The 25165-nt window shown below is 34.2% G+C and overlaps 2 protein-coding genes across 3 annotated transcripts in view; both read left to right on the forward strand.

Annotated features, from left to right (window-relative positions):
- LOC110457931 (leucine-rich repeat-containing protein 74A-like) overlaps nucleotides 1–17081 on the forward strand; it is an 18032-nt gene extending 951 nt beyond the window's left edge. Inside the window, exons 2-13 of the mRNA XM_021509404.1 lie at nucleotides 2963–3129; nucleotides 4275–4382; nucleotides 5065–5158; nucleotides 6332–6381; nucleotides 7648–7729; nucleotides 8664–8749; nucleotides 9638–9832; nucleotides 10192–10284; nucleotides 11006–11123; nucleotides 13521–13657; nucleotides 15654–15739; nucleotides 16624–17081. Of these exons, the coding sequence (XP_021365079.1) occupies nucleotides 2963–3129; nucleotides 4275–4382; nucleotides 5065–5158; nucleotides 6332–6381; nucleotides 7648–7729; nucleotides 8664–8749; nucleotides 9638–9832; nucleotides 10192–10284; nucleotides 11006–11123; nucleotides 13521–13657; nucleotides 15654–15739; nucleotides 16624–17062 (1655 nt within the window). The 3' untranslated portion in view covers nucleotides 17063–17081. The remainder of the gene's footprint in view (nucleotides 1–2962; nucleotides 3130–4274; nucleotides 4383–5064; nucleotides 5159–6331; nucleotides 6382–7647; nucleotides 7730–8663; nucleotides 8750–9637; nucleotides 9833–10191; nucleotides 10285–11005; nucleotides 11124–13520; nucleotides 13658–15653; nucleotides 15740–16623) is intronic.
- A 4285-nt stretch (nucleotides 17082–21366) lies between these two features.
- Nucleotides 21367–25165, forward strand: part of LOC110457968 — a 17722-nt gene continuing 13923 nt past the window's right edge. The window contains exon 1 of one of the 2 annotated variants that reach the window (XM_021509488.1): nucleotides 21367–21427. The gene's annotated coding sequence lies outside the window, so the exon portion shown is untranslated. Of the gene's footprint in view, nucleotides 21428–22666; nucleotides 22755–25165 lie in introns of those variants that run through there. The other variant, XM_021509487.1, reaches the window with a different exon arrangement.

The raw sequence follows: 25165 nt of genomic DNA on the forward strand, positions 1-25165 counted from the left end.
TGTTAGTAAAAATTGGAGAGGGGTAAAGGAGGAGATCACTTCAAAATGGTTAGAATAATATGTAAAGGCGAATAGTATAAACATCCAAATAGGGTCACGATGACTCTACTCATTACTTGATATTCATTTAATTGTGTTAAGCATGAAGAGATTACTTTAAGAGTCCAGGTTTAATAATGCGAACATTTTTATAATGGTTACTAGAACCTTTTCAAATTTCAGAGTCAAAGGGGAAAAGTGACTGCAGTATATAATAATGCTACATGATCATGTTATGTTGGTTAATTTTTGATTGAAAAAAAAAATCAATATACATGTATTAATTCAAAAAAATACAAGAATACGGAATCAAGAAGATGATATCAGCTTATCAAAAAGTGCTGTCAGTTATGTCATCTGTTACGTTATTCACAAAATGTCTACTACTAAGATATAATGGCGTGGTTTTCAATGTTTGGATAAGTGAAACTCAAGTCACTATTTATTTTAGTAGTGGCACAGGATCATAATATACGCACTAACCTCGTTATGGAATTTGAAAATTTACCGTTTAAAAAAAATAAAAAAATATCATAGAATAAAGTGTTTTATGTGTTTTAAAGGACGAAACTGCTGAATGATGCAGTGTATTTCATGTACGGCCTACTGTATATAATGTGCAATTACCTGTGTGTGTGTTATGTTAATCATTCAAGAGACAAGGTGGTAGACTCTGCTGTTGGATTTCCTAGTCTCCGAGGTTTACCGTTATCTTGATGGTCAAAGTGATCACTTTTAAATGGTGACGCTGTTCATAAAATACACACTGCTCGTTCTATAAGTTGCAATTAACCATTACTTGTCTAAATTTTAAAATCCACATCAAAGGATGTTATGCATCTCCCCTTTTGTTTCAATGGTAGTGTAAACTTATTTTGATTTCCAGCTTTTTGGCTCCTAGCATCACCGATGAGTCCTAGAAGGACGAAACACTTGAATAATGCAGTGTAAATATTTTTTCGGCAAACGGTATCTGTTGCCAATTTGTTTAATGAGATATTCACCTTTGTGTGGTTGTTATGTTTATCTTATTTTGATCGATGAGAAAATGTTTTTCTTATTAGAACGTTAGATATTTTGTTTTGCTGTTTTTTCGACTTGAAATCATATTGCAATACATTACTTTTTACTAGCTAAAGAATCTTACTCGACTGTTTATTTACTGCAAATGGGTCATAAAGAAAGGCCGAAAGGTGATAAACTACCAGTCTAAGAGACAGAAACTATCAAAGTAACTTCACCAGGGCAACAAATGAAAGCTATTTAGTATGTAATATCGATTCATATACAATTTTTATAAGCCACCCGCCTTAATAGTGTTGTTGTTCAGGTAATGTTTCTAATTCGTCCCGGTTCGGTTACTAGTGCGATCTGCACCAAACGAATTATCAGTCAAGCGTAATTATACATAGGTAGACAACAGAGTTTGAGATGACGTCACGAAATGGCAAAACAACCCAGGCATACTTTGCATAGCAACTAACATTTGTTGTGAGATATGATCGATTGTTATGTGATTTTATGTCCGTTTTTCGTTTTTCGCATACTTTTCAATTTTTTAGGTATTTCTAATCAGAAGTTATTTTGTTTTTGTGTTTTGTCCCAAAATTGTACCACTGTGTTGAATTACCCGTCTTTCGAAACATTAGATCTGTATAAGATTTTAATAGAAATATAAAATAAATCTATATTTAATTTGTTAAAGGATTAATTGTCCTTAAATATAGTTAATTGTACTAGAGGCATGTAGTATTAAACGTTTTTATTATTACATTTGTTTTTCATTAACCAATGGTGGTTAATAAGTGTCATTTTTATTAACAGCAGGGTTGGAAGTCATTGTTAGCATAATAATTAAAAGGATTTATTTAAACTAAAACTATGGGCCACATCTACGTGACAATGACTTCCCAGCTCCCGCCTAAAATTAATAAGGTATTATTGAGCGTGTCTGTCTTGAACGTTCGTTGAAAATAAAACATATCAGCTTAATAAAAATATGGGGAAAACCATGACTGCATTATTAGTTGTTAACAAACATGTAACAGTGTAGTATCCTTTCTATTGTATTAGTCAATGATCATTATCAACATCATCTTTTGTATAAGGTAGACACGGGTCATCACGAAGATCATCTGTTGTGTTGCATCGGGACCACCATAAAGAGAATATGGTTCTTTGTTAACAGTATTGGTTCAACAGGACCAGGATCATTATTGACAGTATCGGTTAAATAAAACAGGATCATTGTACACATATTGGTAGCATTAAACAGATATTAATAACAACAGCAACTGTTTGATGTATCAGCTGTATCTGTTGTATAAAGCCTAAAGTCGGTGAATGCTATCCCAGATATTGAAAAAACTGCCGAGACGAGGTTGTCACTGCCCGTCTTCGGATGGGTCATTCATACGTTACCCATTCTTATTTATTGAAAAGTGAAGGTCAGCCTCAGTGCATAGCATGTCACGGAACATTTACAGAAACACTTGTTATTATAATGCATTGACCTTCAGACAACAATATATATTTGTTTATAATACTATACATGTAACAGTTGATCTGTTCAAAAAGATATTATTTACCGAAGCCACTTTTACTTTTAAAGTTAACGTTTGTCTTTTACCTTTTCGTTCGTTTGATGTAATTTCCTTTAACATTTGTTATATACCTTTTATTCACTATTATGACATCTTTTGTGTTGATGGTCCGTCAAGCACACATATGGATTCACGTTTTTAAATGACATTAACCTTTGATATGACGTTTAACCATGTACAACTAACTATTTATATCGAGATAGCCATAAACATTAGGTCTGAAATATTACTTAAAGTAAAATCAAATACGTTTTATGAAATGATTGGTTTAACTGGTAAGCATTCATAATGAAATCGTTCTATGGTGCTTTTCCCTTTAGATGAGGAAGACAAGTATGTGTGCCGTAGTGTATACCAAAAGGTGTGTGAAAATTGTGGGGAGGCGCCGCAGAGGACAGTCATGAGAGAACTTGGTCGCCGCTGTATCGACCTTTCCCATCGAAACCTTGGAACCGCTGGCATGCAACCCATCTGTGCAGCATTATTGGTACGAATAACAGTTCATTAAATAGTTAAAATAATGGAAATTTAATATACTTGATTGAAGTAATAATAAAACTGACATTGCGATGGTTAATAATTGGGGTATCTGTCACAGTGTAAAGATCCCACCTTTTTATTGACCAATCGGATGGATACTTTCTATTTACTGCGCTCAAACCTGTGGAAAGTCATTAAATATCCTGTACGTTCTTCGTATTTATTATTGCTTGATTTTCATTTGTGGCACAGATTCGATCAATGATAACATATCTTCTATTATTCTTCTATAAGTGTTTCAGCTGTGAATAGAACATTTAGACAATGTGAAAGTAATGAATAAATTATGACATATCTTTGTTGATGATGATTTTGCGAATAGATAGTAACAATCTCTTGCTTATGTCGACGCTCCTTGTATTTAAAGTGATAACGACCGCGACGTAGTAGTGTTTTAATTGTCAATATTACTAGTAATTATCAATGTGAAAAAATGATGTCTTTGTCAATGTGAAAAGATGATGGCAAGGCCAAAAATGTAGGACAGATTTGCCACAACATTGGAAATATTAAGGTTGCCGACATATTTGAAAAAAGAAATTAACGAATCATTGGACAGAAATGGATGGGTTAGCACAAGAGACTATATTCACTGATTTTAATTTATATAATCCTTTCAAAATTTTAATGTTGTTAATGTACATTTATCTACAAAATGTATGTCTAGTTATGTTATTTCGTATTTAACTAAAAAATAAATATCCTTATTTCTTCCTCGTTCGTCTTCGTGAAAACCTTTTATACAACTAGATTCTTATGCAGCGCTTCCTCTGATATCTATATGATTTACCTTTTTTTTGGCAAACACTTAAGTTAACGGCGAAACGTGATTTTGTTTCCTATTGATAGGACGTCAACAGTCAATTTAATGAAGAGTTGAAAACCAATATCCTATTTATAGAGCCAATGATATTTAAAAAGATATTGAAGAAAAATGTACAATTCTTTAACAGGATATAAACAAATATTAAAGTATGTGTCAATCAAAGTCCAGAATAATGGCTGGACAATGTTATTTTATATGGAATCCAGTGATATAACATAAAAGGTTTGTTGAACGTCATTGTACAAACAGTACATACTTACTTCCAGGAAAACTTGCGGGTGGAGACTTTATTGCTAGAGGGGATGGACATGAAAGACGAGGGTTGTATGTATCTCTCTAATCTCTTACTCGACAACCTCGTTATCACACGCCTGGTGAGTTATCTCCCTTTTTAAGCTATGTTTTTCTTTGAAATATTACACATTTGTCAACCCCGAATAGTGTGTAGTCCAGAAATCTCAATTAGTTAGAATTGTGATTAGATTACATTGTTAGCATTTATATGTCAATAAAACAAATGTAAAAAAAGAAAAACTGTTTCCTAAATTAAAGAAATAACCATTGTTTTACCAATGTCTTCCTGTCAGGTTTCACTGTGTTGGTGAGTGGAAACATGAACTAATTTTATGTATTCACAACAATTATAACCGTATGATATAAAGTTACATTATATATATATATATAAAACCTAGTCTCAACAGGTCACAGTACAATTTTGTGCTAGTTTGTCCAACGGTATTGCGAAAGTTGTGATGCCAGCTTACCATTGTAATGGAATGACATGTTGTTGTGATGTCACAACGTTGTCCTTTTGAAATAAACCAGAAAAGCCACGGTTGCTGCTAATTTTGAAGTTAAGGTTTTCGTCGTCGCATGGCCGTAGGTATCGTGAAAATGTAAAATCCGAAACAACGAGCAGACCTTCCCTTTGTGAAACATTTGATTTCTACTATTTTGATTTTTACTATTCTATTTTCATTTCTATTTCCATTCTTATATATCAGAACGATTAGTTGCAGGACAAGAGCTGCTTATTCATTTGTTTGTCAATTTCAGAATTTGACAACTAATAACCTTGGATATGACGCCGCCCGATATCTTTCCGTCGCGTTGGGCAAGTCAAAAACACTGCTTCATCTAAACCTATCAGGTATAGTATTAGTAGTTAGAGAGAGTACAGTATCAGTATTCGGAGAGTATAGTATGAGTATTCGAAGAGTATGGTATTAGTGTTTAAAAATTATAATATTAATGTTTCGAAATTACAATATTAATGTTTAAAGGGTATATTATAAGTGTTTAGAGAGTACAATATTAGTGTTTGGAAAGTAAAGTATTAGTAGTTAGAGAGTATATTATTAGTATTCCGAGAGTGTAATTTTAGTATTAGGAGTCTATAGTATTAGTGCTTAGCGTGTATAATATTAGTGTTTAGTGAGTATAGTATTAGTGTATAGAGAGTACAGTATGAGTATTCGGAGTGAATGGTATTAGCGTTTAGAAATAACAAGATTAGTTTTTAGAGGGTACATTATTAGTTTATAGAGAGAAATGTAGTATAAGTGTTTAGAGAGTTATCGGATGAGGCGTGATACATGCATGATACATTTTACTTTAAATCACTTAATGTTTAAGTGCACACATTAAAAAAAAAAACGCTAAACAAGGTCCTGAACATTGTGTTTGATGCAATTCTTTGTCATTTGAACTTCGCCGTAAATTTAACGTAATGGATTCCTTGCTAGCGATGTTTTTGCATTTTCTTCATTTCAAACCCTTTAGCGTGCTACAGTGCTGCATTTCACGATTGACAGCGCCAATTTGAAACAAACACATGACAAAATAATGATGTACTTACATTGAAAAAAATGTTCGATAAAGTTTCTCTGTCATTCATTTATAATTAATTTATAAATGATATTTACCATAATACATAGTAGCAACCGATTTATTTGGCCTTTGAACCATTCACTTTACGTTTGATGTGCTCTTTTTTGTGAACAGCTGTTTTGCAGCATTGTTTGGCCCTAAATGACTTAATTTGTTGGTGGGTCGTAAAACAATGCAAAACAAAACAATAATTAATCAATGTAACATCAGAATAAACTGTTATTAATCTAAGCAATGATAAAGCAATTATGATTCCAAGGTAAAATTTATTCCACTTTGAATACATTTTACAGTTAATATCTGACGAGTTTTTATTCATTACATTTTTAGACTGTAGAATGAATAAAGAATCAAAGGGAAGTTCAAATTAGAATACATTCTACTTTACCGTTTTGTCTTTTCAAAATATTCGCTGTCTACTGTTTATCAACAGATAACAAACTTGATGACGATGCGATGGTTTCCCTTTCCAGGGGACTTGCTGTAAGTATTTCACAAAACTCAGGTTCAAAAACTCAAACTGAATATTGGGAATATTGCAATAAATCATTTCTGATTGTACGATGCCATCTTTATAAAATATTAACAAATCACAGGTAATAGTCAAGCAAATGATGACCGATTAATTATTCATATCAATTCCAGTTAGTTTATTATTTATTGCAATCTACAAATTTGATTTAAGAAATCACGAAAATGAATCTTTAATGATAATATTTCACAATAGGAAAAGGATTCAGCGATTGGAGTGCAACTTAATTATAAGAGGCACCGGAAAAATATACGATGTCATCATGAAACCAATAACAATATACACAGTTCTTAAAAAGAGTATACTTACTGGGAAAAATATACAAAATCTAACAGAAGTCAGTGATATCATAATATAAAGTGTTTTGCATTCTGTACTTCATTGGCATGCAACAATACTACTACTGCTATGAGGTATTAAAATATTTTAACACGTTGTCACACTCCTATCCGAAACATTATTGTATGAAAAAATGCCTATGATTACTACTGACAAAATATGATTGCCAAACTATTAAATGCTTTCTAAGTACGTGTTTCAAACATATCGTGTGCTCATTACCCACAGTAAAACTGAGAAGGAAGGTATTGATTATTTAAGGAGAAACTCCATCAATGAAGTAACACAAATCAAATACAATATAAAATGTGTTTCCTCTCTCCATTATTTGAATCACAAATCAACAAACGGAATGGTTAGATAAAATGTACATAATGTACTCCTAAGTATTCCTACCAGTTCTTGCATTCAATATTTTATTTTATTTGATTATATATATATTCGAATAACGTTTTCCAAAGAGAAGATATGTGGCCGAGATTACGTGTTGATGTTGGTATTGCACTCAGTGCTACAAATGTGTAAGTCCAACTCCACAGATAACAATCTGATGTATAAAGTTAATGCGTCGTAGTAATGTGTTTAGCCGTTACAATCACGTCATAACTTTTTCGATGGAAGTGTGTTATTGTTTTATTCAGATACGTGTTAATAACGGGCTAATGGGATTTGCTTATTGTATATATAAAAAGAGTAAAGCATTATTGTTAAATATCATTATCTGCTACTTATTTTTACCCAAATCAAAATAATTGCCATTCGAGTTAAATTATTGTTTACAGAATGGTTTAAATAAACCAATAAGTATTTAGAAACTCTTTCAATCATTTAATTGTTAAAATTGTACTAACATAGCTTCCTAATTTTGTTATTTGTAGAGAAACGAGTCACTACTTACTCTGAACATCAGTAAGAACTTTGTCGGAGAGGAAGGAGCGAAGGCGCTCGGCGCGGCGATTGGTGAGTTTGTAGGCTTATCTTTATTGGTTTAATTGCCTGTTATTTTATCAATTAAATTTTCATGTCTTCCAAAGTCCTGTACACAATGTAACTACCGAGGCATACCTGGCAAATCAATAGTTCAGAGTGAGGCCAGTAACACATTAGCCAGGGTTTCATCCAACAGGATGCATTTTCAATAACACGTTAACAGGACATAAGGGTCTTTGGCATATCAATAATACGTCACTCATCATTGACTCCTGATACGTGAAATATATATCATATTGGTCACGTAGCCTGACTATCTATCCTACAGATGGGAAAGTTTATTGCTTTGGTATGCCGCTGTCGTGTTTCAGTCGTACTTGTCATGGAAAACCGAGTGCCATGTTAACAGTCCCGTGAGCACGAAAGTCATGAATATTTTACTGATGATACTTGACGTTCTACGCTTATAATTATAACCTGACAGAGCTGATCGTTCGGAATATTGAATTTACTTTGAGTTTTTTTCCATGTTTTCAAGTATTTATGTATATGTAACAAACAAAAATATTTAGAGAAATTCGCTTCGAACTTGTGAAAGTATTCTCATTAAATAAAAACATATTGTATGTATATCATTATATTTGCACGAATAATCGATATACTTTGTTCACTGCTGTATATCACCTGATATATTTTGTCTGCTCAATTTCATGATTATCTTTTAAACGACATATTTCACGAGGATCTGATTTCATGAGAGGAGAGAAAGAAGAAAAGCTTTATACATGAAATTGTTTCTCCTTGCAAACGTGTGAAAATTACTTGTTTATCTACCGAAAAATGTAAGATTAATAGTATCACCATATGGATCAAATTATTTATTTATTATCACATAGAGTCGATATCGTACTCGCCTAACTGTCAGCCAAGATTGATGTTTTGAATGTATTGTCTTTCATTTCAGCTGAAAATAGTCGCCTTGATGAACTTAACGCTAGCTGGAATTATATACGAGGAAATGGTGCTGTCGGGATATGTAAATCGTTCAAGGTGATTGCACTTAACGCTATCCTAGGTTCGTGGTATGTTATAAACCAATACAGTCAGCATACAGTTATAAATCTTACCCGAGGTTCAGAATGTCATTAGAGATGGGTTAATTGGTGGTCGGGAGGCGTAGTGGATGATAGCGCACTTGCCTTACACCTAGGCAATCAAATTTCGATAGCCCAGCCGGACGTGAAAAGGTATGGGGTCACCTGCACGACCAAGTGGGGTTTTTCCAGGTACTCCAGTTTCCTCCCATATTAAGATCCCCCGCGCGCTAGCATCGGGTCGGGGGCGGGGGAAGGCACTACAGAATTACCCGTACCCTGAAGTTTGTTGATCGGTTAGAGTTCCTTGATCAGTTAATAAATAATACTTGTGCAATCTTGTTGTATCATCGTAAAATGATACTACTAGACTCGTCAAGGAATCGTCATTTTAACCTCAGCCCTCGATTCGTTTTACACGTTAAGAGGCCAAACTTAATCGGCTGCTCCATTTTTACACTTTGATCCGATATTTTTTTTCATTTTTTTTTCTGGAAAACATTTTAAGTTTCCCTACTTTTAATTCATTGGTTAAACCTGCTTGGAATTTGGTAAACATTTTTGGTACCAGTAGGTTACACCCTGGACATGATTTCAATTATGACGTCACGTTACAACGCTTTTGCGCCTGCATTTTCTATGGTGGCGTTTTTATTCATGGTAATAAAATTAACCACCATAGTCCATGTGGAACTCAAGTCATTCCTTTTCTATATAAACGTCAACAATACATCATGTCACCTCTTATACGATGTATAAACGCTTTCATATTGGTAGTGTTTTGACATAATATACATGTCATATAATATGCAATCAAAAAATATAATCCTACAACTTTGCACAGGAAAACACAACACTACACATTCTACATCTGGCCTGGAATGGGCTTGGGTACGAAGGCACTGTGGCCGTATCGGACACTCTAAGGACAAACGATTCTCTCCGCGAACTAGACATCTCCAACAACCGACTGAACTGGACTTGTGCTGAGATCCTCGCTAAGGGACTAAGGGGTAACTCAGACCTGGAGATACTCAAGGTAAATTCACGGCATCGTTCATTTGATAAAGATATTTTAAAATTTGCGCCAGTAACAACTGTATGATCGAATGGCATGTGAAACCTAAGAAAACCAAAGAACGCAAATGAAGTGCTACCGGTCAAAATATTATTGATTTTGAATTTGTCATAATCCTACCTTTAATACTGTAGATAACATTTCTCACTTAATTTGCTAATTTCCGTTTCCGTTCACGTTTTACTTTTCGTGTGAAAATGATTGTATATGTAACATTGAAAAATACGTAAACTGCAGAACCCAGATTACCTACATGACCTCATGGTTTTGGTGATATCGTTTGCATATGTAGCGTAATATTGACACATCGTGTTTTTCAGATGGGTTATAACCCAATCACCACGACCGGAGCGATGTCAATATTACAGGCATTAGCGAACACAAAGTCTAGTTTGCGTGTCCTAGACATGATGGTTAGTAAACGGCGTCTACGATTTTCGGAAAGATAAAGGTTTTTGCAATTATTCTTAGAATTATCTGCCGTTTTACCTGTTGAGGATTCTTCTGTCACCCCCTAGGGTATGATTTCTGTCTTTAGATTTTGACAGATAGCACCTGAAAAGAAACAATGTATATGTAAATATATACTATGCAGTCACAGATACAATCAGATATGACGTCACAATTGCCCCTCTCGAGGAGAGGTCATATGCAAAACAGAATAGAAAACAGAATACAAAATCATTGCTTTCAAACATAGTGTTGGAAGGATGTAAGAAAATTAATAATTCCCTACTTTGAAGATGTAACAGAAAAATCTCCATTTCAAGAGGTTAAACAACCTTATGATCACCCTTCGGGTTAGAGATTTCTCTGTTACACCCTCGGGTATTTAGGTATGTTGCTTATCTTGGCCTGGTTTTTCAAAGTGTAATTGTGTTAATTCAAATCTTTATTCAGTTTCCTTCTAAAAAAAATAATAACTAAACCTGCATTTATAGGGATTCAAAATGGTTTTTTTCAAAGATAAAAAAATGCAAATATATTTGTATGTTTACAAACGATTTTGGCAAGTAGCATTTTAAAAACTTTGTTAAGCTACAATCAGGATTTGGACAACACGACCCAGAATAGTTATTAAATGGTTAATATGTTCTTTGATAAGTAACAAAGGTTTTATTACTTCGTTATCAGAATGTGAGTATCCTTCCGGAGTCCGAACTATTGGCACTGACAATTGAGCAGAAACGGAAATTCAAGCTGATTCATGGAGGAGTAGTTCGGTCACACGACACCCTTGGGGAGAAAAAAGGTAGAAATAATTTAGGTCAAAATTTTGCAGTGATTATATTTGGGTTATTGTCGATAACTAAACTCAAGATTGTTCATGAAAGATGTTTGTTCTGACGATGAAACTAGTTTTCTTCCACAACCACTATGTTTTCTCACTACCGACCCATACGATAAACCTGCTAGGAGTTGGTTAACATTTTTGGTTACCCACTAGTGGGTAACACCCTGGGCGTGATTTCATTGGTCAAGTTTTTACTTATGACGTCACGTAACAATTGCTTTGCGACGTCATCTTCCATTGTGGCGTCATGCTTCACGGTAATCGTTTCCTTCCATCGGACGCCGACAGAGTGTATATTCAAAGGAAAATGACTTTCCATATAAAATATGAACGTTATGGGAGAAAAAGGACCCAAAACTCGCGATGGTAGGTTAACATGTTTATCTGATTCTCGTTAGTTAATTTTCAAATCGTAAAAGTCGCTCGGTAAACCTCGTGTCTTTATACAATTTGAAAATGAACTAATTCGAGTTAGATAAACATGATAACCAACCATCACTCGTTGGGGAACCTCTATTTAGAGTATAATCTATTTGCTGGAGTTGGTATATCATATACACTCGAATTGAAAAACTCTCATTCAGTATGATTTGTTCTGTTTATAGACAAAATAATCTATTTTGATTTTAAAGAATTAATTTTATGGACCTTTTCGTAAATTTATCTGCTTCTGTATCGTGTCTAAACTACTGCTTAGCTAAGTAATAAAATACACAGCATCATATAGCGATTCCATCCTCATACATGTACATATTGTAAGACTCATTGGTGATGCAAGAGACCTCAAATTGGAAATAAAAATAAGTCTAAACTACTGTTGAAGAAATGGTGCATAAAAAACCTTAATTTATGAATGAAAATATATCTAATTCACAAAAGTATTTTTTCAATTGTCTGCAACTAAGCAAGCAGACAGATCATGACAAGTTGAAGTGTTAAATAGCTCTGTAGAGACCGTGAATCATGTTGTTGTAATCACACTATAAACATGTAAATACGTATGACTATAGAGTGTTTTCTGTGGATGAAAGGAAGTTTAATTAGATTCGATCGACGAGTTGAAGTAAAAATGGTGATAACGTCGATAGAAGGTGTAGAGTATTTCTGACTGACCATGCATCTTTTATGGTTTTACCTGAAAAGAGTCTATGTGGTAGCTTACCTTCGAACATTAGTGCGCGATGTGTTCGCACCTTACTCCAACGTTAACCCTATCGATCATGTAACGCTCGTGCGGTCTATCGATTTAAAATCCCGCAGAGACGCAATCAATTACTGTAGCTGTGTATAGACTGTAATTAAGTTTTATTTACTTCTTATCTCCGCATACCAATCATGTTTTATAAAGATATACACTGTACAATGATTAAAAAATGCTCATGCATGTAGTGTGATGCACTCGTAATATAGAAAGTCAGAAAAGTAATATTTCTGCAATATAAATAATATCGGTTACTCTCGTAAAATATATGCTGCATTTTCCAATTATTGGCTAAATATAACCGGATGATTTATCTTTCTTGTGTCTTTTAAAAGAACTAGATATTTCATTGGAATTTCTGTTCCTGGTGCAAATATGTGTTTCTGTACGGTGGCTTATTGAGGATACTCACATAATTACATGTACTGTTATCTCGTTCTGACGAGATAGCACCTTGTTATAACGACTTATTATTTCGTTATTTCATGATAATTTTCTCGTTAAAACGAGTACGTTGGTAACGATATAACGAATTAGTAATAATATTGTTAGTCGTAAAAACGAGATACTGAGACTTTATAACGAGATGAAAATAATTATTTGGATGTCCTTATTAAGCCACCATAGCAAACACTTATATGACTTGGATGAAAAAGAAATCTTCGAAGCTGTTGCATCTTTAATTGTTTAATTTTGGTGACAGGCAACGACTGCTTTTATACACAACTTTTAATTCACACAATTCGGCTTTCCAATACGCATCCAAACAGGGAGTGATCAGTTTGTAGACGAAATATTAATGAATACGACATTACAAGTATTGTAACCTGAGAATTCAAACCCGGGACCCTCCGAACTCAAACCAAATGAGCTACCTGGTTGTTGGTGATCGACCCAGTCAAGTTCCGTTACATTTCTACCTCTTTCTTGAAAGTCCTCGACCCCGAAGACACACAAGATTCTATACCACTATCCGTTGGTAGATTTCGTTGGGCGCCAAGTGATACAGGAGAAAGACCTGGTTGTCGAGATTGGCCAAGCCGATACCCGCTTCACTTTTATAAACCTTGCAAAAAGGAATATCTATATGTATATAAGAACGATTGATTAATTCATGGTGAAAACTTCAATGTCCACAATTATTTTCCTTGTAGAAAAACCAATAGATGCCATGCAAAGGATATTGGACTACATGAAAACTTTAGGCCTGCGTCCAGTGGAGATGATACGGGAGTTTGATAAGACTGCCAACTACCAAGTGAGCCAGAAGGATTTCATCGCAAGACTTAAGGTAAACGGTTTAAACGATTCTAATCAAAAACGATTTTAATGTACAGCATATTCTTTAAAAACCCTTGCAAGGACGGCTCATTGCATATTAAAATATTTTGCTAGTTTACATTCATACAGATTTATTTGTTGTTCTCTTTCCGGTTACGAAAACTAGTGATAAGGACGTTTGAAATTTTACCACGAAAATATTCTGTACAAATAAGAAGCTTCAGACAATTACGGAGTTATAATATACAGGTATATTACTCAGGGATAGCTGGCCTAGTGTACAACGGCATTGCAGAGTTATCTTCTCTTGTGAGCATGTATTGATTATCACGTCCTTGGTTTGTGTGAGAAAATTACGTCGTTTTCTCAAAAAATGATGACGTTACTCTCACAAACAAATGACGTAACAATCAGTACCTGCTCACAAAAGCAGATTACTCTGCATTACGCAAAGACGGAATATTTTTGTATGCATTTTTAAGTTCTAAATGGTGACAGTTACTGTCATATGTATTATAATAGAATAATAGACCATAGAAAGCAACTGAGTTCATTCAGTGTTTCCGACACATGTTGGTTGCTATGTCAACACTCAAAATCGATGTATTATGCAATATAATTGTATCGCTAGTTTTGTTAACAAAGAATCATATGTGACATTAATACACTTGCTATTGTAGTTTATTGGAACTAAAAAATAATTATTGATAGCATTACCTGCGAGTTTATATAAATAACAAGTTATTCACGGTCGTACCGATGTTTATGCCTCCAAAACTCTATAGAAGTCATTCAAACTAATTTAATTTAAATGCATGGTCGATATCGAGTTCGTTCCGCTATGATAATAGGTACTTGTTTGTTGTTGGAATCACCTAGTGCATGCACCTGTACATTATGCATGTTGGTTCTAGCAATGTAGTTATTACATATCCGCTAGTTAATGAGGGGGATTCATGGTATCATTCCTGTAGTAATTAATATTAACGGTGTATAATGAAGGAAGGAAAATGCAGCCATTGTGTCAAGTTAATGACTGATGTATAAAAAATATTTCAATACAATGTTTCCTCCCTTTTCCCGTATTGATATTATATATAAACAACCAAAAACATTAATATTGGATTGTTAGGTAAATATTTACAGGTGAATTAATTGATATATGATCATGTAATTGTGCATTTTAAAAGGATGCTGACAAGGTTGAAACGACAGAATTATAACCTCCGAACAATATCGTATCCTACCTTCCGTACGGAATTCTTTCGATGAATAATTATAAAAGATATACAGATATATTCCACCTATTTTCACTGAAAATATGGAACAGTGAATATCATACAATGAATTTGTTATACGGAATCTGAGAGTACGTGTAAATGTTAATGTTTGTAACGTGCGGTTTCTAATACAACTTGAGGCTTGCATAATGTGAATAGTTTGGTAGTTGTAGTAAAACCACTGCCAAAAACTCAAACTACGCATTGGAAACATGTTTGCTAGCATTCGTATAGCTGTGATGAATCATTTCTAAAATAAGCCATATCTGTCGGGACTTTTATGAAACTAAGAAGATGGAACAAATAAAATATAATCAATAATAATGTTCTGAGTGTAAGACAATCAAGGTTGCTAGAAACGGGATTCAAATCCTGAAATTCAGATTGTTTATCTTCTCAGCGGAAGTGTTCAGATCCAACTGTGCTATAGTTCTATCAGAAAAGATATAACGGGGAGGATAAACAGATAAACAATATTTAAAAAAAAACAAAAAACAACAACAATGTATTAGGACAGGGGTCCTTAATCAAATTAATTTGTTAAAAAATCTGATATATCACCATTATTTCCTTTAACGTTAAACTTGTGATAATGTAAAACTGATCATGTTTCTATAATGATTTATTGCGTTTTAGTGTTCGGCTTCATTGACTCGTTTTCCGTTAATTAAAATGTTCTAATTATCAATAAATTATCCTTAAAATAGCTGTCCACATTTTTTACAGTCGAAAGGCATTCCTCTTCACAAATTTGAAATGGAAGATTTGGCAAGACAAATAGCTGGCAAAGGTGGAAAGGGACTCGACTACAGGTACTTCACGATTTAGACTTACGATAAAATCTTCTTATTGTTACTCTTAATTGTTGGTATTATTTGGTCGTTTATTTAAAAATATTTCTCAACCAGTGTGCAAAAATGTTGCAGCCGCTATAAGTATAAAAGAAATGAAAATACCAATTGATATTTATGAAATTGTATCTCCTTTTCTGAACGCAGATAAGCATAACTCGTTTTTTGCCTAGGTTATTCTTGTAACGGAAGATATGGTTTTCTTTCACTACAATGACTAAGATTAAGCCAATTTCTATAACTTGTGAAACTTATCCTCTAATTGATTTTTATAACGTAGTGTTTGGTTTGTCTTTTAAGGTTTCATGCATTAAATATAACCAAACATCAGGCGTTACTTACAACATATACACAATGCATATTATCAGTGCAAAGTACAAATCTAACGTATTACGCCAATTTTGTAAAAGTTCCTATTGCTGCACTTTTTGAACATGTTCTCACTATTTTCAAATTGTGGTATTATCACTTTATTTGGTTATATTCTACGCAATCTCAAAATTGTAACGGTGTATTCAAATTGGAATTAAATCATAATTCATTATTTTTAATTCAATGTACTGATACCGAATTATTCACAGCACCCTCATACATCTTACATCTTCTCAAGAACCCTTTTAATTACTGTTTGAGGGAAACTCTAAAAATACACAAGGGACATAAGGGACTTAAGGGACATAACTCCTTTCTGTTTCTGTAACATGTCTCCGTGCGTATTTCAAGAAAATCCTTATTGACCATTTCATTTGTTTGTACTGATATGTAGATGTAGATTAGGTTGGGAACCTGACAAATCAAGCTCACCTCAACATACTACATATTTAGATTGTAACCCTTTGTTTCAGAAAACTGGTGGACTCCGTGAAGAGCCATGTAGTTAAGGAGAGAAACGACAAAATTAAGACAAGAAACAAGAAACAGAAGAGAGAAGCGTACCACAAGAGACTTCTTGCCCTCCGCCTTCCCTCCGAGGTATTGTCGGAGCCAGAAGAAGACCAAATTGGATCGCTGGTGGAACTTCGATCCTCCTCCGCAGCACTCACACAGAGTTACAGCAGCCTACATTCGATGTTGTCTTCACAACGGAGTATGGCCAAATTGCCTTCACTCGTATCACAATCCAAAGAAAGCGACTTTCCTTTGAAGACTTCACGTGGTAGCTCTGCTGTCTCTATGGCTGGGCCTCTCAGTGGCGGCACCTATCGGACGCCCAGAAAGAAGATGCATAAGAAGAACCGAGGGATGGTTGTTTCCCAGGTGTCACTCGGACAAATCAAGGCATGATAGTACATAGCATATATAGGGAACACATTGATGAGCATCATACGTTATTGTTTTACAACAGGATTAACATAATCAGATATTACGAAAAAGTTCCCTACCAAGTCGAGAAGCTCACACTGTCCTTAACAAAAAAACAACAACCCATTTTTGGTTAACTCTCGAAGGCCTCTGATGAGCAATGTTATAGATTCTTAGAAATGGTCCTAAGCTAAGTCTTTTACTAAGGAATGGTTTTGTACCACAAACGTTTGTTAAAAATAGATTCTTCATTTCAAACGCTGCCAGGTAAACAATTTGCTTAGTCGTTTTTTTTTGTAATGACAACCTGCCCGTTGTGAGTAGATTTTGTATATTGAGATTATTTTCCCTCGTTCAGTTTGACGAATGTAGCACTAGCAGTAGAAACGTAGCATCCATATTTAAAACTGTTATACTGCTAAATGATACAGATGAGGTCGACACATCACATACATTCATTTAAACTGATGAATCTTTGTAAGGCTTAAATCAATGTTATGTGGAAAAAGGAATATATAATGATGAAATATTTTGTTTACCTACATGACCTGGATAAAAAGCGACGCCTTATCATTTTTAAACTTCGAGATAAGCTTTCTTCAAAACAATATATATACTGGTTGTCTAATGCAGAGAAAGATTTAAACCTTAGCTTGGATCTTTGTTGGGTTGTTTTTAACGGGGAAGATAACTCCAATCGAGTTATAAAAAAATGACGTAGTACAGACTAACACCAAGTGTTCACTGAAATAAAGATAACCCCTATTGAATCCCACAGAGGGTCTTTAAGTGGAAGTTTAAGTTTAAGTTTAAGTAAAAGGCGCGAGTGCGCCATCACTGCGCCATTCAATCACGCCAGGCCATAGAACATGACAGGTTATTGACCTTTGATCCAGGGATTATATCATTGAGTAGAAAAATAAAAACATGAGGACGACATCACACCTTCCTATGTCCATGTCTATCAGTGGTACAAACACGTGGTCGACAGCAAACCTACCTATTTGTATTGTCTACTAGTTGACAAAATATGAGTTCGACATCATACCTACCTATCCACATACCTACTTATTTTCATGTCTATCAGTGATAAAAGCATGAGGTCGACAGCATACCTTCATATGTCCATGTCTATCAGTGGTACAAACACGTGGTCGACAGCATACCTACCTACCCACATACCTTCTTATTTTCATGTCTATCAGTGATAAAAGCATGAGGTCGATAGCATACCTTCATATGTCCATGTCTATCAGTGGTACAAACACGTGGTCGACAGCAAACCTACCTATTTGTATTGTCTATTAGTTGACAAAATATGAGTTCGACATCATACCTACCTACCCACATACCTACTTATTTTCATGTCTATCAGTGGTACAAACACGTGGTCGACAGCATACCTTTATATGTCCATGTCTATCAGTGGTACAAACATGAGGTCGACAGCATACCTTCCTATGTCCATGTCTATCAGTGGTACAAACACGTGGTCGACAGCATACCTACCTACCCACATACCTACTTATTTTCATGTCTATCAGTGATAAAAGCATGAGGTCGACAGCATACCTTTATGCATGTATCAGCTTATCTATCAGGGGTAATGTGTGATCAAGTGCAATCCCTTTACAGTTATACTGTTATACCTGAGCAAGTAATGATATCATTCCTACTTTCTAACTGTGATATTCGCATAAGGGTTACAAGCATTTATTAATTGAATAATTAATTTGAATAAAAATGTTTTAATCTTAAAATGTTTGTGCCTGTCTTGTCGTATTTTATATTTATGAAAAGGAAATCAAACAATGATTTCTTTAAAAGACTTTATATGCATTTACTTTTCAAGACCAGGTAGTATACATTACGTGAAGTTAATGACGCAAATGAGCAAAAACTTAAAAACAGAAACGACTTCATTGATTTCAGACTGTTTTAAACAATCAATATTTCTTCACTTACATATGTTTTATTTTGCATATTTTAGTCATTTAAAGTTTTACACTTTTGTTGTTGTAAAACATCCCCGACCTTTATTTTGAAATTATCAAAATATACATAAATAAACGTTTTTATTCAGGGGATATAACTCGCTGAAGTGTTTCTACAGATTTGGAGTTTTAACTGATATGCTTGTGTAGATAGGTGATGATTCCTGACGACGACATATTCAGCTGATGTTGGGTTTGTTTCCCTAAACACATTCTTGCAAATAAGATATTAGGATGCGATCACGCAAAATACATATCCTCATGCATTTAATGATAAACATTAAACTATAAATTATTGTATGTATATAAACAGTAATAATCCATGCTACAAGTGCAGTCTAAATAAGTATGAATGGTGTAACTTGTGTATACAAGAGAGTTACAAACGACATGCTGATCCTTCAAAGGCGATTTATCTTACAGAACCTACTGATAGTATATATCTTACAAGTAACTACGTTTTGGGGATTCAAGTTAATTTTCTATCTCACAATAAGGACATATAGAAAAGAAAACCGCAAAACACAAAAAAACACGTTGTCGGCATGGTTAAATATGTATCCTAATTTGACAAAAGTAAAAGGTTCATTTTAATTAAAGCGGTATATAATTATTTTCTAAATCATTAAGTGAAAGCACATATTTATCATCTTTGACATTGTGTCATCGATTGTACATTGTATTAGCCATCCAGTTTGGGTGAAGGTTTTCAGGAGCAATATTTTTTATGTGTAGGGACATAAAGTCAATAACAAATAATACAAAATTAAATAAAAATATTAATAATTAAATAAAATGTAAAATGAAAAATAAAACGCATTTGAACGCCTTCTTCCAATTGATATACGACAATAGTATTATCACCATTCTTTTGTTGATCTTTGAATAAATTTCTTACTGCATTATTGATATTTGTTTTATTTGTAATCAGTTTTCAGATGTTTTCCTCTCATAAAACTATGAACACATATATCCATATTCTACCAATAACACCATTACTTTGTTTTACCATGCATGAACGTGTTAATGCGTTGTAAATAACGGGGCAATGAAATCCCATGTGAAAGTATATCAATTAACTCAACGATTTAATATATCTACTCGAACCTATTTTAATAAGAGGCCTAGAGGGCCTGTATTGCTCACCTGGAAATGTTAGCAAAATTGAAGTTGAAATAGCCCGATGTTGCTGGTAGTGTACATGTATTACATGGTTATAGTCAGGGGTTGTATTTATATGCAATTGGACAAAATCCTGTCATTCCTACAGGAAAAAGAGGATTTTAAAGAATTTGCTATGTTTCCCCTATTGGGCCCCACCCCTCTGTCCCAAGGTGAGTCAGACCCACCGTTGATACAAAATTGAGCCCCCTCACCCAAGGATGCTATAGACCAAATATGGACAGAATCCTGTTATTCCTATAGAAGAAGAAGGATTTTAAAGCTATGTTTCTATTTTCCCTCTTTGGCCCCGCCTCTGCCCCCAGGGTGTTCAAACCCACCATTTATACAAAACTGACTTCCCTTCAAAATAGGTTGCTACTGTTCAAATTAGTCAAAATATCTTCATCCTAAGGGCAGAAGAAGGATATTAAAGCTATTCCTCTATATTCATGTTTGGGCCCCAAGGAGGGTGGGGTGGGGGTGGTTGGTGGNTGCTCGAGACTAAATTAGGATACAAGCCCTTTATCCTCACAGTAGAAGAAGAATTTTAAAGGTTTTACCTCTATTTCCCCAAATTCGTCCCGCCCCTCTACCACCAGGGGGGCCACACCCACCGTTTATACAAAATTGGTTCCCCTTTAACCAAGGATGCTCCACACCAAATATGGCCAAAATCCTTTCATTTCTACAGAAGAAAAAGAAGAAGAAGGACTTTAAAGAATAATTTGCTATGTTTCCCTTATCTGGCTCCACCCCTCAGGCCCCTGGGGTGCCAGACTCATGGTTTATACAAAATTGGTTCCTCTTCACCCAAGGATGCTTCAGACCAAATATGGAACAAATCCTTTCATTCCTACAGAAGAAGAAGGATTTTAAAGAATTTACTATATTTCCCCTATTGGGCCCCGCCCATCAGTCCCCAGGGGGGGCCAGACCCACCATTTATACAAAATTTGTTCCCCTTCTCCCAAGGATGCTTTTGGCTAAATTTGGTAAAAATCTACTTGGCCGTTCAGGACGACGCTGCGGTATGGCATAAGCTCGCCATGGTCTCGGACCAGGTGAGCTAACAATAGCCATGCCGTAATAAAGTCGTTCGAACCTAGGTTACATACAAACAGTTGTGTGAACGGAAGTAAACGTGTCTTCACCGGAATGATCTGAGTATTGATTTGAGTTCAGTTAAGAGGTAAGAACGTGTTTTTTTATTTTCGTTAACACTTATTACGAGTATATTTTGCGATCTTTCAATGTCTAGTTAATAACATAACATACATATTTACATCAATGAGTCAAATGAGTTGATAAGATTTCGGTCTATTTCGACCGTTCAGTCATCGTTGTAATATGTTTGAGTGTACCTATATACATAATAAGTGTATACCTATAAGAGCATATGATACAAAAGGAAACTTAACAAATTATTTAAGTTATAACTCCGGGTCAGCCAGATTGTAACCATATTAAGACAAAATGACAATACAGAAAGCTTTACGTACTTCGTTACTCTATATATATCAATCTGTAAAAAATACCAAGGTAATGACAACACAGAAAATGGTGAGTAAGCACTAGAAATAAAATATGAAGTCGAATTTCATGTACCCCCCCCAAAAAAAAAACCCACCAAAAGCTGAAGGTTATTGCCAACTTCGGGAACATATGTAATTATGTTATTGTCCTATATCAGTTCTTTATACTATGCAATCCTGTAATAAACACTGTAGCAATGTTGACACAAAATGAGATCAAAACTAAGCTAAGCTAACGGTACATCGACTAAAAATACACGATACCAAGATAAAATCGATATAAAAAGTGAGGAATATTAATTATTATTATAGAGTGATTCTTTAAAGGCCAACAAGGTGATTAAGTTGGGTGAGCAAAATAAGGAAACTAATTAATAATTATAAATAATAAAAAGATTATATTTAAAGAGATGATTCGTTATTATAATTTCATTTGTTCTGTCGTGACTAAACTGTAAATTTATAATGACAAAAGCAATACGAAAAGAGACCAAGCCTTACCAATTAAATTATTGCTGGTCAATTAGACTGTAAAAATATTAATAAACTGGTTGTAATTATTCATACATAATATTACACATTAAACAAGTAGCTATTGCATCACTTATAAAATTACAATCTGTGATGTGATAACATAGGAATTCCAACGTCATCAATTTGATTTTGCCTCACGACATATATTATGCATTACAGATATCGTGCTTTACCGCGAGTATACGACAATTAGATTATATCACCTTTCTATTTTATTGTTTGGCGATCAATTCAGCGTTCCTGTCTTTTTAATATTTGCTGCAAAGTTATGCGAAACGATTACGTTTCTGTGAAAGTAACACACCTAGTCTCTAGTTCTACGTAATGTTGCTATTTAAGGGGAAGGGTATTTCCAGTGGTCTAAAATTAGCAACAGCAAACAGATATAAGGCGGGCAGATCTCAACGTTTGGAGCTGACTTTGTTTATCGAATTCAACGTGTTAAAACAGGTAATATGTAACTAGTGGGTTATATCTATATTTAACTATTTTGTCAGACTTATACATCATAAGAAATAACATGAATAAATACACGGTATAAAACGAACTGTGTACGGTTAACGAAGTGTAAACTGTCTTGATGATCTACTTCCTCCATGATCTGATCATAGTTCGATTAGCCACGTAGAAATATGGCCTGTACAGATAAGGGTTTTTCCAGGGGAAGGTAATAAGGTTATTTTATAACATAAAACATTACAGTATATGGTAGATATGATGGATCACTATAATATTTCATACAATTAACAGTATTTGTTAAAATTCTGTTATTGATTTAAAAAATAACTTGTTTACATTATGGTTAGTCGATGTTTAAGTGGATGTTTCATAACTTTATACTTAACCCGACATTGGAATACTACATGAATGTGTTATTGAACTACTTCCCTTCCTTATCGGCTAATTTCATATTTAACAGATCATAACATAACTTACTAAATTAAAGAAACAAATGGGAACAAAATGAAAATGTAGAACGAACAAATGAAACAAGATCAGATAGAAAAGGTTATTAGGTTTATGACTAAAACATCTATTGCAATTGCTTCTATCTGGGCGTACAGTTTCCGTGTTTCAATCATTTCAATGTAGTCCTCCGGTGATTTTATTACCTTCCTTGTGACATTGTGAATTTATACTTCAGTTATTTATGATGTTTTTTTTATTAGTCCTCAACGGTATTACCGGAGGGAATTTTCGGTTTCCTTTCCGTCCGTCTGTCCTCGTGGTACGATGTGCAAATCATATCTCATTACCCTGTTATTAATAGTGTCAACATTTAGTATGATCATTTTCACACTACGTATCTGAGTTATTGCCCTTGGTTCATTTTTAATTCAGATTTTCTTTCTGAAGGTGTGAGACTATGTGTTGCTCAAACTACTCTGCTTTGTTCATACAATTTGGTAACAAGATATACCTATTTCGTTATTGCATATCTAATACTTTAAACATACTTGGCAAATTAAAAATGCATTTGTGTACAAACCAAACTTAAAGTCCTTACATTTTAAATGAAAACGTCGCTTGAATAATATTTTTATTTCTCATTTGTTGTCAACAGAGAACTCTGGTGTTTTACACTCTAGCATCAACTTGAAATTGAATGTATTTTAACTTTCATTAAAACCCTACATTTCTTCAACGGCTGTATAGATGAAAATATCACAGGGGCAGGATGTCTTTTTAAATTTTTAATGAAGTTGGTATCACCACTGAAGGTCAAAGGTTTAAAGGGACATCAGTGAAGAGCAATATTTTTTTAATGAATGTATGTATTGTATGCACTTCCACTCATAGTCCGTTCCAAATACCCAGTTTGACCACTTGAACTGTTCGGGAAAGCCCTGCTAAAAATAGCGCCGATAACGTCACCTGACTAGGCAGACGGTTTCCAAAGGGGCCCCAGAGAGGGGCCGTTAGGCAACTGCAACTTCAAACCAAGTAATATGATTTCTAGGTCCGTATTCAAACTTATTGAACAGTAATTATTCATCATCAGAAGTTAATTGCATACTTGCCAATATTCAGAATTTAAATGTATTTAGCTTTAAACATATTTGTTGCCAATAAAATTGAACAAGGAATGGGGCACACGTTTTTACAATTTATCACAGCTTTCCCCCGTCATACATTTAAATTAAATGTCAACAATGATAAAAGGCATAAACATAAAGTAGATATATATAGATATATATTGAGTTTAGTACCGGAATGTGACCGGTACAGATGGTAAGGGGCTAAATATCTTCCCTCAATCATGGGACAAACCTTTCTGTAAAAAGGAATATTCACGAGACGTATATCCCTTTTCGCAATGACAAACTACTCGCGTATAAAAAAGAGAAACGTTTGTGAATATTTTTATTACATTGTACAACTCAATGTCTTTGGCCTTTGTTTTTCTTTTGGACCATGCATATACATTTATGTATACTCTCTTTCCCACTTTCACTGTCTCCATACGCTAACACTTAGTAAGTCATATTAGCCATCACACACAACAAACTGTATGGCAAAACCACTACGTATACATGTAGAATATGTGTCAATAAGGAACGTGTTGAGATACTCGATAATTATATTTTTTCAATACTTTACAAAGATTAAAGCATACTTGTAAATGGACCTTTTTATGTTGAGACAACTTTTCTTTAATCAGTTCCTTTGGTCCGAAACAGAAGCCGTAGTTATCGGCAGCACGCGCCATTTTTACAATGTAATCAAATACTTTTTCCCCTGTTTTCAATACGTATTCCGATTCTATCTGAAGTCGAAAATTTATTCTTTATAGAGAAAAGGTTGTTACATGATCATACATTCTAAGCCAACATCATATGAAAACATGAACTGTTGAAAAA

The sequence above is a fragment of the Mizuhopecten yessoensis genome, unplaced genomic scaffold (genome assembly GCF_002113885.1).
Source record: "Mizuhopecten yessoensis strain PY_sf001 unplaced genomic scaffold, ASM211388v2 scaffold9385, whole genome shotgun sequence".
Taxonomy (NCBI): Eukaryota; Metazoa; Mollusca; class Bivalvia; order Pectinida; family Pectinidae; genus Mizuhopecten; species Mizuhopecten yessoensis.